The sequence below is a fragment of the Lagopus muta genome, chromosome 5 (assembly GCF_023343835.1).
Source record: "Lagopus muta isolate bLagMut1 chromosome 5, bLagMut1 primary, whole genome shotgun sequence".
NCBI lineage: Eukaryota > Metazoa > Chordata > Aves > Galliformes > Phasianidae > Lagopus > Lagopus muta.
This window is the reverse complement of record NC_064437.1, coordinates 15433340-15452273: the sequence shown is the minus strand read 5'-3', so window position 1 is coordinate 15452273 and position 18934 is coordinate 15433340. Positions and strand designations below refer to the sequence as shown.

Genomic DNA, 18934 nt, shown 5'->3' with positions numbered 1-18934 from the left:
CTGAATATTCTGATAGAATATTGATGCATGATTTATTTATTTATCCACATAACAATTTGCTTTATGTAAGCCTTTTAACACTTAAGTCCTATCTCAAAAGCCATTGAGTCTGATCTCAAAAAGGAGAGCACTACAATCTCAGTAGGATTTGGAAATTCATTTCTACTTTGTTGTCAGTATTATCCAGAAAAACTTGTTGCTGGTTTGCAGGTGCTTCTTCAACCGCGTCTAGTAAGGTGACTTCCCCTTCCCTAATTGTCGTTTACAACAAGGAAATGTACTGTAAGCTTAAAATGTGCCACCATTTCCTCACTTAGACTTACGTAGGACCAGGAATAAGCTTGTCTTCCCTACACTAGATACACAAATGTATTTAGATTTGCTCCCAACGTTTTGTTCTCAGGATTATTCCTATCAATTTTTCTTTATCCAACGAAGACTATGCTTATTTTTGCTGCCTTATTTGGTTTCTTTCTAATGTATTAACATCCTTGTTATAGCACAATGTCCAGAACTTAACAGTGCTCCAGCTGTTTCTTGCAACTGCTTGAATATGTGTTGTATCACTCTTGTTTCTGCATGCAGTTCATCCTAATTGCAGTTATCATGACACAAAATTCACATCCACTTTATAAACATGTCAAGTAATTTAACTTAAAGGAATCTTTTATCTTGGCTCTTACCTGTAGGACCATTGGAGAGATAAGGAGAATTCAGTGGCAACTAGTTGTTCACCTCTAGTGTTTCCTTGCTGTTTTCCAACAGTCTTTGTTTTATCCCACTCCCAGGTAATGTCTGACGTTTTTAATAAATAGCTATCTGGAGGAAGAATAACAATGCTTTGTTCTAGCTTGTTATCAAATTATCTAAGCTTAGAATTGTTACTTGCAGAATTTTATTTACCGTTAACAATAGTAAAAACACCATCAGCAGGAATATTCCTGCTCTGATTATTAAACTTACATGGTGGTTAATGGTTGCAGTGCCTGCTGCAAGCATCTGATCAATGCAGTGGTGAGCAGGAGGGCTGAAAAAGCAGAAGTGATTTAGAAAGTTCACAATAGATAGTTGGCATTTTTTTTTCCATCAACTAGTGCTCTCGTGAGACTACAGACAGCATGAGTGAACGTAGGAGGAAACAATACATCTGCAGACACTGGCAGACAGTATCGCTTGCCAAATTTGGCCACAGTTCCTCTAGATAAATAATTTCTCAGTGACGTGCTGGGTTGAAATTATATAAACAGCAATAGTTACTAAGACCTGGGCCCCAGAGTACTGTGGGTTTCAAGATTTTCTGAAACCCACCATTGGTAGTCTGACATCTACAGATATTTTTCTTTAACAGCTGACAGCAGGGACAGGGCAATATTACCATCACTTTGTACTGGAGATTTTGAATGTACTGAAATAATCACTCTTCAGGCACAGCACTGGTCATGACGTAACTACCAGCTTCTTTGTGAAGGCTTATATAAAAGTTATCAAAGCAGCAATCTTTTCCTGGAGTGGCTGTAACCTTTTATAGCAACAACTACATGAGCATTTCAAGAAATGTAATTGGAAAAACACTATGTTAAATTTCAGTCTCCAAAAGCATGATGGGTTTCCAAAGAGGTACTGCTGAGAATGACTTACTTCACACAATGAATTCATGAAGCTAGAGGGTACTAGGGATGGGAGGGGGGGATTCCTACTTGTGACCAGACATTTAGCCAGCTTTTAATGTAAGGCAGTAAGATTTCCTTGATAATTAAGATACTTCCGCTATGACAGCTCTATACACTGGTCTATCTGAAAAGTATTGTACATCACTGAGGAATTTATGCAGAAAAGAAAGCTGCATAATTCTTCCTGAACAGAAGTATCCCACAGGGAAACCTTACCTAACTATTTGTATAGAATCATCTCTAGACACACTTCTGAAGTTATAAAAACAAATCCTTTATTTAAAAGATGTTCTGTGAAAATCAGTTTCCATAACAGAAATCAAACGTACATGTCACACAAGACATTCTGAAGGCAACAGTTGTTGTGTATTGACAGCTACCAATGGCACAGAAGAAATACAGGCTATGCAAAATGAGTAACTGCAGTTATCACTATTGCCTACGTAGAAAGGAACAGACAGGGAAAAGAAGTACTTTTAAAACAGTGATGCTTTTGTTTTGATGATAAAACTTCACTATCTAGCCCCTGTTCCAGCAACACTCCCGAAGTAAAGCTGTTCTCTGAAAACCATCTCCACAAAATTAGTGCACTTTAGTCTCCCAGGTACTAATTGGAAGCAAAGCAGGGGTATGCAATTATGGAAAAAAATCCCTCGAGCACTTTTTCATTTCAGTCGTACCTCAATGCAAATTTCTATGTTTTGAGAGAGTATCTTGAGCATTAATCTTATTGTGAGAAACTCTTTGGTTGTAAATCAAAGTTAATTTTCTTAGAGAACAGGTATGCACAGTAATAACACCTCAAAAGCATCTCAGGATTTGACCATTTCAGTAACGTTTATGTAATATTTACATCTGCAAGCATTTTTTAAGAAGTTGCATTTGCAGTCCAATTGTGAGAGAATTTCAGTAGTGCTGTGCACAGTGTAATAGCACTTCAATGAGTGTAAGGGCAACGGATTAAAACTCCTTAATTATCTCATTTTCACATAAAATGTACAAAAGCATGAACAGAGCATGTTCTCATAGTCTCATGTCTTTAAAAAAGGGATGCAGCAAGGCATCTTTTGCAGTTATTCTTGTTGCAGGGTTTAAGTCTAGTAGCTTATCAAGTAGGTCGTATGCTTCATCAGGAACCTGATCCCATCCCTTCATGTCTGTTGCCTTATTTTCTGAAGCATCATCTTCCTGACAGCTCTTTAAGTGCTGAATTTCTTTTCTGATTGTCTCAGGAGCACATTGTTTGTCTACTTCAACTGGCAAAGCTGAGTTGTCTCCAGATTTGCTGGGCACGTCACCGTGGGATCTGTTAGAGCTGCTATTCGTTCCTCTCAGCTTCTCACAGAGGGTTCGTAAGTTTTGTGCTGGAACAACGTGGGTACACAGAACTGATTTACCTGAGAGAAAAATAGTTTTTACAGTCAGCGACATTTTATTTTACGTGCTCTATGACTCAACTTTTAAGTTTGTTTCAGAGAAATTTCAAGTATTGAAGCTGAACTGACATTAGTTCAAAGCGAATTAAAAAAACCCAAATCAGCCATGTTTGACAGTAAGGGCCCCAGAAAGCCAGAAGTAGCTCTGCTTAGAACAGAACTGTGTTTCTACATGAAGTTATAAATTGACAAGTCATCACTCAGTCCACACAGCACCATTTGCCATTTCACCCTCATCTTAACAGAACTGAAAACTTAAAACCCAGTTCAGTTCATTGCTTATATTACTGATTTAAACACCTGCTTGGAGAATTAAAATTGATGCTGTCAGTTACACTTCCAGGTACCAAGTGCTTTAATGTTTGGCTTGCAGTCAAGGAAAATGGCTATTTCTATTTTTGTGCTTTTTCTTCTCCCTCCAAACAGGCCCTCTTGCATTTTCTACTGTTTTTTTTTGGTTGGTTGGTTGGTTTTTTCTGGTCCTTCTTGAAGTTGGATAAAAATGCAAGATTTACATCCTCTAAATATTAAGTCAATACAACTTAAGGCTCCATAGCAAATTTTGCAGGAATAAATATTACTTCAAGAATTCTAAGAAGTAGGAAACATTTAGCTGGCATATTTCACCTCAAGTGGCCCTGAGTTACTGAAAGGCAGCAAAGTTAGGAAATTCACGGAATGAATTACTCCTCATAAAAAATTATAAAGGATAGACAAATAAAAGCTTTCCTAAAACTCTGTATGTATGTATAAATAAGTGTTATTTTGCATGCAAGAAGTGTGACTTACCTCCAAAGTGACTCCCAAAGTTAAAAGTTTGTTTAAAATAAAAACAAGTCACAACTAGATCATAAATCATTGTATTAAACAGCAGACCAGGCATACATTTTCCCCTCCTCCCCATAATTAAGGTTTGCATACCAAAAGTTTTAGCAGCCTGAATGGTTTCTCGAGATCCACGAACTGTCATGATTTGTGCCAAAGCAGTTAAATCATCGCTCGCTTTGTAAAATGGATACCGTCCACTGAGCAGAGAAAGGAATACAATTCCTGCAGACCACATGTCAATTGCTGTAATGGAAAGCAAGCTTAGTAACAAATAAGCAAGCAAAACAAGTAAAGTTTCATCAAAAGCAAAATCCCAAATTCTTGAAAAAGAAATTATGACCGGAAGTGTTGTCATCAGAGAAAGCAATGTTCTGAATTACCTACAGACTGTGGTCACAATGATAACACTTCAGCAAGCAGTGCAAATTGGTATACTTGTAAATAAAATCAGATGCCTTCTTTTATAGAGAATGTTTGTCTATAGAATTTCTCACATGAGTAATTTCATTAAGTTGCTTTAAGAAATGTACTGAAATAACATTTGGAGTTATTCTGATCAGGGAGCTGAGAGAGGAAAAAATGGCTAGTTTTGATACTTCAATAAGTTTGGTTAGATTGGAGAAAACTTTGTACAAAAGTTCATGAATACAAAACAATTCAGAATTGAATGTAAATCTTACTTTTCTGGGACTGAGGTTGCCAGTTAGATGTACTAAAAGGTTTGTCTTACTACAAACTTGCTTGCTCTCTAATATGAAACCACTTGACAAGATTGTTTAAGCACTGTAAGAGTTATTCATCACTTTCATTGTGTTATGAAGAGTACAGGGAGTTCTCTGATGGAAAAAGCCAAAGCATGATGGAAACTTTAATACTGAAAGTTATAAGAATACCTGTCTGCTGTAATTTTTTGGCTAAGTTGCACATTTTGAGAGATGGCAAGGAAAGTGAAGGAGAGAGTCTGAAGAACTCTCAAATTCTAAAGAGAAAAATTAAGTTGGGAAATAAACCTCTAGTCATCCTGCATATCTTCCAAAAATAGGCAGTAAAATATGCAGTAATTAAGTCTGACATTTTAGCTAGAAACGGCAAAGAGCTCTGAAACTTCTAAGTTGGTCTAAAACACAGGTTTCAAGTCTTTTACAAAAATCAAAATCCAAGTTATTTATGGGTACAATAATTCAGTGTGCAAGAATTCTGCATCTTATCTTCAATGAAAAAGTTTTAGCAGTACTGTGTTGATGTTGGTCACACTAGCTGCTTACAGTGTTATGCATCACCCTTAGTATGTGGTTGGGAAGGACAGTCATTAAGGTGAAGACTTTTAAAGATAATTATTTAGCTCTTCCTGATATTGTCAGACAATTATATAGTGAAATTACTACTAAATCCTACAGTTCTGATAGGGTTGGCATCTTCAGCAGACTGTGGGATCTTGTGCAATGACATCAAAATCATGATTCCTCTCTGTGCATTTGCCTAGTGGTTAGTATCTAACTAGTAAGGGATACCATCTCAAAGGGAAACAAAGGAACAAATAAAGTTAAAAAATGTAACTGGATCTGCTTAGGGCCGAGATGTAGGTTTGGGTTGTATTCTCTGTGTTTTAAACCTGGCTCACTTAATTAAGGTAGCTCTGGACAGTCAGCTGGATCCAGCTGATAACTTGGTCTCGGCACAAAGACCAAAACTAGTAGCAAGATTGGCAGGAGTACAAGGAGGTGACCACAGCAGTCCCAGATGTTATTGGGTAAGGAGATTTGTTAGCTCAAGTATAGCATTATCTCATAAATATTAGCATTGTTCTACCCAGTTCTAATTAAGCACTTTGTTGACCTATTACAGAAGCTTTGCAGCACTGACTCAATACCTTTAGGGCCACACCCGAGGGTTTCCAGATTTACCCATATTTTCTGTAATCCTGCCCTCCGTTACCCTAGAGAACAGAAAACTGTCTGAAAGCACACTGAAGACAACCCTGTGTCCAAAATTTCTTAAGTATGTCTTCTTTCTGCATAAATTCTGTCTAGACAGACTTAGGGATTGTCTAAACTTGTCCTGGATTTCTGGATGTCTCTTAGCTGACAAAGCTGGCTGTTACTGCACAGGCACAGTGACTCCAAGTAGGCTGCCATTCCTCTTGAAATCCCAGCCATGCCCACAGCACAGATCCTGTCTCAAACAGCATTAAGCTATCAAGGGATATGATGATCAAATGTATTGTAAGGCTAGTCTGAGTGTGTATAAGCACTTTCAAATGCTGCAAATTGACTATTTTCTTACAAAGTGCTCAGCAAAAAAGATGGCTATCAACATTTTAAATACAGATTTTGAGAATGTTGGTTTCTATCCTTCATTTTCATAATCAAAACCTCTGGTCACACATGACATGTTTAACTTTGTATCAGTCCTCCAATTCTCCATGTACGCAGAGTTTCTCCCAGCCTACTTGTGTCAGCTAATGCATTAACCACCCCTTTGTTCTGCCCCAATATTTACCCGATTACTGAAACGTATAGGTTTTAGCCCTGAAAAATTAAAAATCTTAGTAAGAAAAAATCATGAAATGTACAGATTATCTATTTAAAGCATTAGTAAAGAAGAAAAAAAAATCCAGTGAAAAGTACTGATTAACTAACACTTCATAAAAAACATAAAAATTGCACTCATACAATTAATTATGCCTGTGACAGCAAAATACATGTGGCAAACAGTCTAGAAAAGTCTAAAGCATATCTCTCTAAGATTTATTTAAGATTTTTCTTGAATAAATAAGCCAACGAGCCAAGAAACTTGATAAAACTTACAACTTTGTTTTCTTTTAAAACATGTGCTATTGAACTCCTGCATATGGCAGTACCCCTCAAAGGGATAAAGACATTCAAGTTTCAAACACGGGAAAATATTCCTAGTTCCTTCTTATTCTGAGTAATGAACTTTAAATTAAAATTGGGAAATGGTTGATAAATGTTAAAGGGATAATAAAACGAATTTCATGTGTAAACAGCCTCCTATACAAAAGATGATGTCAGTTCATAAATGATAGGTTTGAAAAAAAGAAAGACATGTAGTACCTGTTGTCTGAGTGGGGCACTTTGTCAGTACTTCTGGTGCTCTGAATCCAGGTGTTCCTGCTCTGGGAGCAACTTGTTGACACCTTGTTGTAAGAGACAAATACGTTTAGAATATATGCATTCAGAAATAAATAAGTTCTAATTATAATGATGTTTAATATTTTTAGAATATACTTTTGTCAGATGTGCAAATCTGCATTATTCAGTTTTTGCAGTTATTCTTGTTGCAGGGTTTAAGTCTAGTAGTAGGTCGTATGCTTCATCAGGAACCTGATCCCATCCTTTCATGTCTGTTGCCTTATTTTCTGAAGCATCATCTTCCTGACAGCTCTTTAAGTGCTGAATTTCTTTTCTGAGTGTCTCAGGAGCACATTGTTTGTCTACTTCAACTGGCAAAGCTGTCATCTCCAGACTTGCTGGGCACGTCATCTTGGGATCTGTTACAGCTTCTATTAGTTCTAATTATAATGATGTTTAATATTTTCAGAATATACTTTTGTGAGATGTGTAAATGTCTCATTCAGTTTTTATGTCTGAAGCATCTTATAATCATCCAGCGTATAATTATTAGCTCATATGAAATAACCTTATTATAATTACCAGCTATATTATTGGTCTTGTTATAATACATAGAAAGAATACTTACTGCATACTTCAGTCACAATATTTTCAGTTTCATTCAATGACAACATGTGTTTTCAAAGGAACTTTCAAGTTAAGACTAATTAACCAATGGCACAAAATGCATTGGTTTCTTGGGTGTGGATGTTATGGCTTTGTATTTATCCAGAGCAAACTAAGGCTCACTATTTCTGAGTGTTGACAAGAATTTACTTCTTGTTAGATTAACTAAAAGTTGTGAGATCGTTATTAAAAGTCTTTCTTGAAAAGAAGGTCCAAAGAGCCTTCCTTCTACAGGCCAGCTTTTTTGTGAGTCTAGCAAATTCCTCATGTTTAATTTCAGAACTGACTTTGATAACATTGTATTTTGACAGTCAGGGGAGAGGTACCACACAGTTTCATGACTACCAAGCAGATTTCTCTGCATAAATTTCTGTCCCCTAAATGAACTACAGAGGAATTGATCTGAACTGTGTTATTTAGATTCTCTGGCCTGTTCACTATTAAAATATTTCAAATTAAGTAATACAGCACTGTCATCTTTCCTTTTTATTCTATGTTTCATGATTTCCAGAATGCAAACAGCCTGATGAATGTATTTAACCTTAAGTTCTCAGAAAGCAAGAGTCCAATCACTGAATTTCAATGCAGTTGGCGTAATTTAGGCCTGTTAGATAACTGTTCAATGACAGACTGTTGTCTAAGTGTTGTAACTCAGGTTATTTTCTACAACACATGTAGGCAGATAATTAAATACAACAGCAACAGAAAATCATTAACAGGGAATCTCTTACTGCAGACAGCAGTGAACTAATTACTCCACAAATTCCACGAACTGTTCTTTTTGAAGAGCACACCTAGTGTCATAAGGGCTGCACAAATGCTGTCTTTCATCTACTAAAACAGCTCTCCAGTAAATTCAAGCTTTTTGACCTTGTTTGACAGCATAGTAAGTAATTTTACAGCATTGTTGAAGCAAATTACCTTGAAAGGCAAACACTGCAAACTCTGTCTGTTGCATAACAGTCACAGGTCAGGTTTGATGGACAACCACTGGCAGCTTTCCTGCTCACTGCTTTGGTAGAAATAATCTTCTTCTTTGTTACTAACTTTCTAGATGAAACATCTATCATCTTAGATTGTTTAATGAGCTGCAAAACAGATATTTTTTTTAGAAGGTGAACTATTGAAGAAGCTTCCCTTTATACATAGATACCTATCTCAAAACTACTGAAAAGACTCTCATCAGCAAGGAGCTCCAATTCTGAAACAGGAGATAGCAAATCTTTCTACCAAATCATAATATCTATAAATGTACTTCATTTTTCAGTGGTTCCAAAAATTAATATCCAGTAGATATTTTGAAACTTCAAAGCTTTTTTTTTTTCAAGTTAGCATAATTTTTCAAGCATTCTTTTGACGCAACATTTGTAAAAAAAACGTGTACAAAATAGTTAATGCCACAACCAAAGTAGTACTAGTTTTAATTCTACAATAAGATGATCATTGCTAGACAAGCCTTCTAATTTACTTGGGGTTTTTCTCCATATCAAATTAATTCTTAACAACAAAATGAAAACATTTATTACATACTTGTTTTCTCTACAACTTCAGTTGCAAAATAACAAGCTAAAGCTTCACAAACTAAAGATATCTTGGGGGAAAGGTACATGTGTAGGAAAGATACCAACTAGCATACAGAGAAGATGAGTTGGGGAGACATACAAATAACACCTCTTCAGGAGTTTCAAAAGGGACTCAAACAAGTGAAAAACTCTTCAAGCCTTTCAGTGAAGTCACACTTAATAATCTGTATTCTTAATTGTCAGCTGAGAACTTTAGTTTCACAGGGTTCTGCCCAATCTTACAGAACTAGTTCTATAATTTCTCTAAGACGTGACAAATTGCTCTTACTGATGAGTCATGTTTCTTACTTTTGTATTTGAGTTCTCCTGGTATGTGGAACAATAGATGTTGAAATTCCTCTCTCCAAAGACAGAGCGTTGGGCAGAATGGTGCACAGAATCCTCCTACAACATCAACAAAGAATACAGTAAGGATCTTATCCAGTGCTCAGCTGGATACTGGGAGTTCAAGAACTGTGTTCAGTGACATAAAACTGAAACACCTACGCGGTAAGTCATTTTCAGGCATCAGTTCACTGTGAAGAAAACATCATCTAGACAGAACAACAAACGTGCTCACAGAGTTAATCACAACTCATGTGCCCCAAGCTGATTTGAAATGCCATCTGTTTTGCATTTGTTATATATATGCAAGTAAGCATACACAAATAATTACTGGTTTGGGGAGGAGTTTAACAGCATGTGGGCTTAAAAAAAAAGATTTAGGGTTGTCTAGAGTAACTCATTGCTAGAGTTTCAATGCTGAATTATATCTAACAGATACTGGATGACGCCAACAGTGTTACATAAAACTAGCTGCTCCAATGTGAAAATTGGTTCAGTGCATCAAATCTGCAAGATCAGCACAGCTTTTGTTCAGGTATTACATCTCCCCCTGTTGGATAAAAAAATACATTAAACATGCAAAAATATTAATGAAAGCAACTGATAACCTTTCCTCCTCTTCCTTGTTTAATCTGTGTTTTTGAGTGTGAGCTGGAGAGTGAGCTTTTGTCAGATGCTCTTGACGCTAACTGTTGAGCAATCTGTTTAGGTGCTGTGACAGCGAGAGAATCCCCATTTCCCAAAGCTATGCTGGGATTGTTTTGTGAGTAACTTCCCTGCTGGCCTTCAGAACGGGCAGTTTTGAGAAGTTCAATTTTTGTATCAGGAGTTCCTTGTGCCAAGCCAAAATCTACCAAGGCATACCTAAAAGAAACAAAGTTAGAATCAAGAGTCAAAAAGTATCAACCAGTTTTATCAACTACTTATTACTTGTTTATTCACATTTTACTACTCATGTTGCTTATGTGCTGCCGCCAGCAACTCTGTTCTTTTTTTCCTTGTGCTCTGTTTGTCTCATCTGTCTGGCTCTGTTTGTCCCTTCACTTTTACACCACACCTATTTCTCTTACTTTGCTGTTTCTTGTAAGCTTTTCAAGTGTACTTTCACCGCTGACATTTTGAAAATTATACCCAGTAATCTCTTTCTTGGGTTCTCATTCTGCAGTTCCCAATTACCTCAAAAAGCAGCCAAGTGAATTGACCTGTCATGGACAGAGGCACAATGCAGCAGTGAAGACAGCTGGAATAATAATAATGCTAAGAGTTTGCCAAACCTCAAGCAATGCCACTGTAAATCACTTATCTTTAATCAGATTGTTTCTCCACCAGACCTTCACTAATTGCACCCTTCTCACTAGTCACCACAGGACCGCTAGCAATGAAACATTACTCAATCCATTCCAAAAAAAAAGCAGTACGTGACTTCTTAGTCTTCAGATACCAAATACATTAGTTATAAAAATTCATGAGTAGAAAGTTACAAATACCAGCCTATGCTTAACAAGTACCTATTAGCTTTTTTCCAGACCGTTACTGATTTTATTCTCATTTTTATTAAAAAATGTTGTATCTATACTCAACAGTAAATTTTCACTTTTTCAGGTACTTGACACTCTGTAAGGCAGACATTAAATTAAATGCTAAAAAAAATCTTTCCATTCTCAAATCCCTAAACACAGAAATAAAAGTTTTACAAATAAAAAGCCTTTTTTAGCTTTATTAGTTAAGCACATGTTAGGCAGCTGGAAGGAAGAAAACCAAAAGCCTCATTTAATCTGTTCTGCCAAGACACATCCCCAGACGAGATCACACTATGGACATCTGGACAGACTTACTGCTTCAGCCTCCTGTTGTAGAGGAAGTTACTGGGTTTGACGTCACGATGAACAATACCAAAGTGATGAATGCGCCTCAGTGCTTTGAACAGATTAAACATGTATTCTTTCGCTTCTTCAAAGGAAAGAGAATTCAGAATGTCCTGAAAGATTATTTGGATACTGTTATTATGCAACTACGTTCAATTAAGAAGTTCTATTACACATAAGAAGTCTGGGACTCACCAAGAAGGATTCATGTTCCAGATATGGCATAACAATAACCACGTGATCATTCTTCCTAAAGCAATATTTAACTCCCATAACATTGTCTTGTCCCCTAAAAAAGAGAAGTAACGCCATTGAACAAAGACCAGAAGATGAATTTTGATTTTCCTTTATTTCCTGTAAACTTCAGTCTGGCTTTCTTGTAATATCTGATTTATACTTTGGCAACAGTCTTATTAGCAGTAATTATGTTGTACTTGTGTTCCATTTGAATTCTGCAGTTTGAGATGAGGGCTCTACAGATCAGGGGGCCACAGTTTGTAGTTACCACTGCATGTAGATGTAGGAGTTCACAATGCTGGCTACTCTAAAAACACTGGCTACTCTAAAAATGTGCAATTGAGCACATTGGTGACTAGAATTCATTTCCAAAACTTTAATTTCTTAAGAGATTATTTTTTCCAAGCAGCTGTTCCCACATACATACAAATTATGGAACTTCTCAGATGGAAAATGTAGTATGGTCTGCAAACTGAGACCAGCAAAAAAGGGACATTCCTTACAGATAAGAATCCATTTCTTATTTGCTCCTGCTATAAATCTCAAACATTTCTGAGATTAAAAAAAATAAAAATGCAAGTGAAGCGCCTAAACTTTACATACATAAATGCAGAGCAGCAAGACAATATTCAGCATTTTAATCATGACAATCATAATTTTTTTTAAGTACCCTGCTACTGTGAGGCACTGAAGTTCAGCAGCAATTCGCAGAGGGTGACTGGTTGGAATCAAGTGCTTCAGAGCCATTTTTTCTTCACATCCTGTTTGTAGTTGCGCTGTGGCCAAGTAAACAGAACTAAAAGTACCTGTAAAAAAGGGAGAAAAGCAACTTTAATTAAGTCAATTCAGATTTTTACAGAAATGATCTAAATGTTCACAGTCTTACAGCACATCTGACACTACATCAAAAACAGATTTTAGAAGAGAGAATAGGCAGTTTCTTTTTTCTATTACTGAACTCAGTGATCTTGTATACAATTTTTTTAATGTCAGTAAAAATGCAAATGTTACACTGTCTAACTTGCCAGGGACATAGAGCTCTTTGAATGTAAATTTTCCTGTCTTTGATTTGCTTTCTTGTTTAGGTAGCTCTCTTTCATCTGACATCCAACTCTTCTTTCTCTGCAATGTAAGTCAGCTATCTAATGCTAATCTGGCTAGCACTGCTTTTGCTACTCAAGGAACTTCTGACATCATTACATTTTCCTTAATTCTGTTATCTTATTTATAAAGTAAGGCTTCTTTCCTACCTTATAAAGGTATAGCTTTACTATTTGTTGGCCTCTAGCATTAACACATAGACAGAACATTATAGACTCCTTAGAGAAAGAGAGCATTCACACTGTACAATAATATTACAGCTTTAAGTTTTATTATTACAGTTTTATCTGTTACAGTTTTAAGGATATCCTAAAATATCTCTGGGAAGGTTAATTTATCCTAATGATCTGAGACACCTGAACATACAAGTCAGAGCATTCTTCCTATGAACAAGCAGTTCAAATTTACTTTTGATTATATTTTAACTACCGTGTTTGTGTCACATTAAATTTAACAGTCTGTAATCATATACATACATCAAAATGCCAGGAAAACTTCTAAATACTTCTTGCAGTCGTAAAAAAACCTAGTGTCCCATAAATCAAATAGAATTGCTCATAGCAACAAGGGTTACTAAGTTGACCTAAGACCTTCTTTTTGGTGGTGAGAACTGCTAAAACAAAACAGACTCCTGAATGGAATCCTAAGTTGAAGCTTGTCTTGTCTTTATGCCACAGAACTGCTAGTGGTATTTTTGGCTTTCAAGAGCATTGTTTGCTCCCAGGAGAGAAATTGGAGTACTATTCATAACTGGAGATTTAGCTTGACTACCTTATTTATGACAAAGAGAACTGCATGTTTTCTAGAAATTTTGGATCACTGTGCAGAATGGCGCTTTTTACTTTCTTTGACAGACAAACTTTAAGCCCCCTGGTTTGCCATCGCTGTTATTCCATTGCAAAACAGCTACAAAGCTGCCCTGCTTCTCATACACATCTTTGCTGGAGTGTCATTCCTGAGTAAAGTTTCAAAAAGTGCTGAAGTCCCAGACTCAGAAGGCACTAGGAATCTACTTGCAGTCGTACCTACCTTCTAATAGACTATCTACAATAGTATCCACTGAAGGTCAGGAGTACCTAAGTGTTCCAAAATTTGATCCTGTATATCCTAAAAACAAAACCCAGCAACAACAACAAAGAAACTAGAGCAGCTATAATATTCTAGCCTCCTCCTCCACTTCTGCCCTCAGTTTCAGCAGAAACAAACATAGTAATTAAATATGTCAAAACACAAATGCACATAAATAGATTTTCCATGTAAAAAAAGAACGGAGTACTGTATACACCTAAAAGTAAATCAAAAGGCATCTGGCTTAAATAGCTTGTATTGGCATCTTAGATTTATATCTGCTAAGTTATACATTCCAAGAGAGAAGTAAGTTTAAGTACGCTACAATAAAACATTTACCTTCTCCAATTTTTTCCTTAATTTTGAACACATTTACAAGCTGTGGCACTGCTTCATAAAGTTTTTCGATATCTTTTTTTATTCCTGCTGTGGAAAGAATGGGGAAAATCAGTTGAGAATTTTATTGCTCGATTCAGTATCTGGTCTGTAGTTCAGATCATAAATCATACATCAATTTCTAGTACTGCAACTTGACAAACTGAAGGAAAAACAGACGAGGGGTACCTATCCTTGCTGGCATTACTGTCTGCCTAATTGATCATCTTCTTCACATTCCCTTCCATGCTGCAGCATTTCAAAAAATTTTACCTACCTGCCACCTAGAAGTTCCTGAGAGAGGAAAAGCTGTTTTTGTAAAACTTCACATGATTAATGCTCACTGATTAATGTTCCCTAAGACATGCAATGTCAACGCCACAAAAGACAAAACTATAATAGTTGTTTATGTAAGCAAAGGAGCACATCCATGAGATGCAAAACAAGAATCAAAAATGTAGGAAAATTATTATCATTTAAGATCACCAATATAATCTCTTAAACTGTTATAATAGTAAATGCCAAAAAGCATATTTGCTTTGCATTTAAATTATTGTACTTTGTGCTGCAATCACTAGATGGCAGGACAAGGATGTTGTACTGCATTCCTCCCAAAACTTAGCTTTCCATTCAGTTCCTGAATGCTTCTATTTTAATTGTTCTCTATTTCTCTTGAAGCTGCGTATGAAGCAGGGTTAAAGAACATTTGATTATGCAGAAGTATGAAAAAAATGCTATTTGGAAACTACATCAAATGGAAAAAAACCCGAAAGTTTATCATTTTCATCCTAAAAATGAATAATAAATTCAATTTAATAAAAATATAAATTCTTTCGCATTGGTAAAACATGGGTCTTACTGCTCAAGATAGGAACATTATTAGTTCTGTAATATCCTAGACAGACCTTCATGCTTAGAGGCTGTGTGCCATAGGACAGGCATAGCAAATGGTTCGAAATGCTGATATGCATCTTAACAGCTCTGTCAGAATTACCTTGTTTAGAACCAGATTGCTATGCAACCTGCTCTAAATAAAGCAACCTACAGTTTTGTTCCAGCACTCATATCTGAGTTTGGCTTCTGAAAAGAGGAGCTTAAGCTTCAGTTCTTACTGATTACACTGAATTTGCACTGGAAATACTCCAGTAAAATTGTTTGGTTGAAAAAAAGGACTTAACCTTGACAAAATGCAAATGACTCCAATAAAGACTTGAAGCCCACATCTTTTAAGTCTTCAGAAACTAGCAGATCAGACTTAAAGCTGACTTTAACTTGTCACCAGATCAATGGCCCTATGGTAGATAGTAGTAGTAATGAAAAGCTCTTGCAACTGCTGCAGTACAATCTGCCAGCTACTTGGTTTTGTGCAACCGAGTTGAAGGAGTTGAATGTTATCAGAGCTCTAATGGCTGAGTGATCCTACACCAGAGGAGTACGTATCTTAGGCACTGAGAAAATTTAGCAACTCAACATAGCTTCGCATGTGAAAGACCCCCAAAGCAAACAAACATTGACTGTCCTTGTTGATAGCTGCATAAACATCATCCATTCTCTTCCAGGAGTCTGAATCCCCAGCTGGGCATAGTGCTTGCTCCATTGTTGGCACAACACAATTTAAAAACGCAGCCATTCTTTGCAATGTTTTCTGTTAGATTTATTTACTTCCCAGAATTAAAAGCATTTGCAAAGTGAGACATCAAATGCTATTCAGCATTGCTCTAATTATGGACACGGATGTGCAGCAAAATGACAGAGGACTATTTCTAGGAAAATCAGTAGCCATTATATATAAACTGTCTGACCACCAGCAATTACTGAGCAAGGATGGTGCCTGTGTACAGAACACCCAGATTTAAGTCATAAACAAACAAAATAAAAACAGCAACAAAACCACTATCAGTGCACGTGTCTGTAGTTTAGCTTCTCTTGCATGAGCAAGAACAGTGTGTTTGTGCACACCAACACATCTACAGATATTTAAGGCCAAGGCTGGTGATTTTATTTTAAAAGACAAATATTACTGTTGAGACACTGTCTGGTAAGGGAATTTTATTCTCAAGAAGTCCCTTTTGGAATTATATTATCCCTTAAAATAATATATTCTGTAATAAATAAATGGGATAAAGGAATTGTGACAAACTACTGCTGATGAACTGTAGCCACGTGGAAAGCAGGAATATGCTTGATGTCAACAGCAATTTCAAATGTTCTCATTTCATTAATTCTTTATACAATCTGACAGTTGATGTTAAAACTTGCTGAAGTGATGAAGAAGCACATCAACACCAAAACGTATTGTTAGCAGTCCTTGTTTAAGCACGTACCTGAAAGCTTACTGTTCGGCGCAAGCTTTCTGCTTGTGTCTTCAGCCTGATGAGGGTGCTGCTCATCACAGTGAGACTTGGACTCTGTCTCCATCACAAAACTAAAGAAAAAAAATCCAAGACCCTGAAAACCACTTCTGGACACTTGAGGGAGCAAACTTATGTGATAATACACTCAGTGCCCTGCACTCAGAGTGTGAGGAATTCCTCTGCACTGCCTAAAATTGCAAGGCACCTACCATCCCAGAGAAAATCAAACCAGTAAACCCACTTGATCTCCAGTAAAAGGTAAGAAAGGGGAAGAGAAGGAAGAAAGCAGGATAAGCTTAGAGACAAATGATTTTCTTCTATGTGGCGTGTTTGCTCATTCATGTTAAAGCTATGCATTTTTTCTGAAATTTGCTTTGAAAAGTGGGGAACTGGTCCACAAGAAATTAGCTGCAAGACAGAAAACCTGAAAACCTGAAATCTCAATATGTGAGATATCCCCCTCTTCTAGAGAACATAACCCAAAAGCATGATTATTTGTTCTAATCTCTCATATAAATAATAGAGCATATTTATTTTGAAATGATTCTTCCCAAATCTTGCAAGAAAAGGTGTAAATTATTGTACTAATGTACAATTGAAAAAAAAAAGATAATCCTATTTCATGAAGAGATGCAGAGCACCAGCGAAGGACAAACAGCGACAAAGGAGCTCAACACCATTGCCTCTCACAGTGGCGCCATTTTTTCTTGAGGATCTTCCTTGCTTGTACCTTTGCTGAGCCCACAAAGTTCTGCCTGAACTATTCTACAAGAGGGGAACGTATTCTGAAAAACATCAGATGAAAGATTCATCTATTTCAGCAAGCTAGAAATACATTTTGTCCCCTGAGAATCCTGGCTACCTTTATTCTGTCATTCTCAGGCAGCAGAATGGGGACAGGCGACAGCCCCTTTCTGTGAGGGAACTCTGCTGGAGAATGCAACTTGGAGACTCATGGAGTGAGGCAGCACTCTGCAGCCTTTCACAGGTAGGCACTGCCCTGCTAGTGCTGAGCAGGCAGACGAGCCTATTCCAAACCTGCAATGGCATGGCCTCATTAGCCGAGCAAGGAGTGCCCTGAACACGGCCTCGTTAGCAGAGCAAGGACAGCCCATCAGCGCATGGCAGAGCTTGCTGTTACCAGCATGCTGAAATGGAGCCCCAGCTCCAGCTTCTGCCAGCCCAAGGCTGACACGTTCAGGAAGCTGGAAGCAAAACTGCTCAGCCTGCAGGACCTCGGGAACACGGGCAAGGCAGAGGGGGCTCAGTAACACAGGGTGCCCCTTCCATTGCTTTGTGTTAAACAGGTGCTGATGGCTGCAGAACAGAATGCCGGGAATACCTGAATATATTTTAAAACAGTTTACAAACTTGGAAGTGGGCCTCGCAGTTGTAAAATGGAACCTGATGGAGTTTCAAGTCAGGCATCCAGTTTTTACGTTACAAAACATTCAAAAGGGATCATCTGAGAGAGAAAAAGAGGAAGATGGAGATGATGCAAAGTTTCAGCTCAATTCACCCTCACGTGTTCCAGCTTCCATCACAGAAAAAAAGTTCTGCACGGCCTGGAAATGAGCGAGGTGCAGGCGGTGGAGGCCATAGGGCTCACACAGCTCCAGGGCCTCTCGGGTCAGGTCCCGAGCGCTTAGCGGCCATCCTCGGCTGCAGCATCGCCAACTGCCACAGAGCCACCGGGAGCACCGCGACTCGAGCAGCACCAACAGCGCACGAAGGACTCGAGCTAGAGAAGGCCGGTACTCGCAGACAAAGGGCGAACACGCGGAACGTGTCACGGCGGGTTAGCATTATGCGCAGCCCTCGCAGCGAGGCTCCCGGTCAGACACGCCATGCCGCGGGCACCAATAGCGGCGGGCCGGAGCTTCGAGGCACGCGCCGTGCGGGAAACGGGGCCGGACCCCGCGGGCTGCTCCCCCGTCGAGCACGGAGAAGCGGGGCCGCCGGCCCACGTCCCGCAGCCCTCCCGCCCCGCCCTGCCGGGATCACACGCGGGTATCGGCCCGGCGCGGCGGGGCCTCCCCAGGACGGGCTGCAGGAGAAGCGCCGAGGGACCGCAGCGGAGGCGGGGGACGAGCGAGCCGCGTCGATGCCTAACAGAAGGCCGCGCGGGACCGGCCGCAGTGCAGCGAGGAGCGGGGGCGCGAGGGGGCCCGGGGACGCGCGCGGGACTCACTCACGCGGCCGCCGCGATGCGCCGAAGTTTTGCCCGCTGCCGCCTTTTGCCGACCGCCCCTCCGCGACCAATCCCGGCCCTCGGCGGAAGCCGCGGCCGCGGCCAATGGGACGGCGGGTCGCGGGGAGACGCGCTGCTATTGGT

The 18934-nt window shown here is 38.6% G+C and overlaps 1 protein-coding gene and 1 long non-coding RNA gene across 4 annotated transcripts; one reads left to right on the top strand and one right to left on the bottom strand.

The window, feature by feature from the left end:
- Positions 1 to 1948: 1948 nt before the first annotated feature.
- CDC7 (cell division cycle 7) lies at positions 1949 to 18891 on the bottom strand. 3 transcript variants are annotated; one of them, XM_048946591.1, is made up of 12 exons: positions 18791 to 18891; positions 16570 to 16670; positions 14210 to 14296; positions 12372 to 12507; positions 11660 to 11753; positions 11435 to 11577; positions 10208 to 10463; positions 9564 to 9659; positions 8614 to 8780; positions 7009 to 7091; positions 4028 to 4177; positions 1949 to 3067 (listed from the first exon to the last, which is right to left on the bottom strand). In XM_048946591.1, the coding sequence occupies exons 2-12, from the start codon at positions 16661 to 16663 to the stop codon at positions 2694 to 2696; spliced, it is 1680 nt and encodes a 559-aa protein (XP_048802548.1). In that variant the 5' UTR covers positions 16664 to 16670; positions 18791 to 18891; the 3' UTR covers positions 1949 to 2693. The 3 variants fall into 3 exon arrangements, with proteins under 3 accessions (XP_048802548.1, XP_048802550.1, XP_048802549.1); XM_048946593.1 differs by having other exon boundaries at positions 14210 to 14293; XM_048946592.1 differs by having other exon boundaries at positions 18795 to 18852.
- LOC125693997 (uncharacterized) lies at positions 2941 to 11418 on the top strand. The gene is made up of 4 exons (XR_007377361.1): positions 2941 to 3018; positions 5565 to 5684; positions 9625 to 10134; positions 10765 to 11418. It is a non-coding gene; the product is annotated as an uncharacterized LOC125693997 (long non-coding RNA).
- Positions 18892 to 18934: the final 43 nt, after the last annotated feature.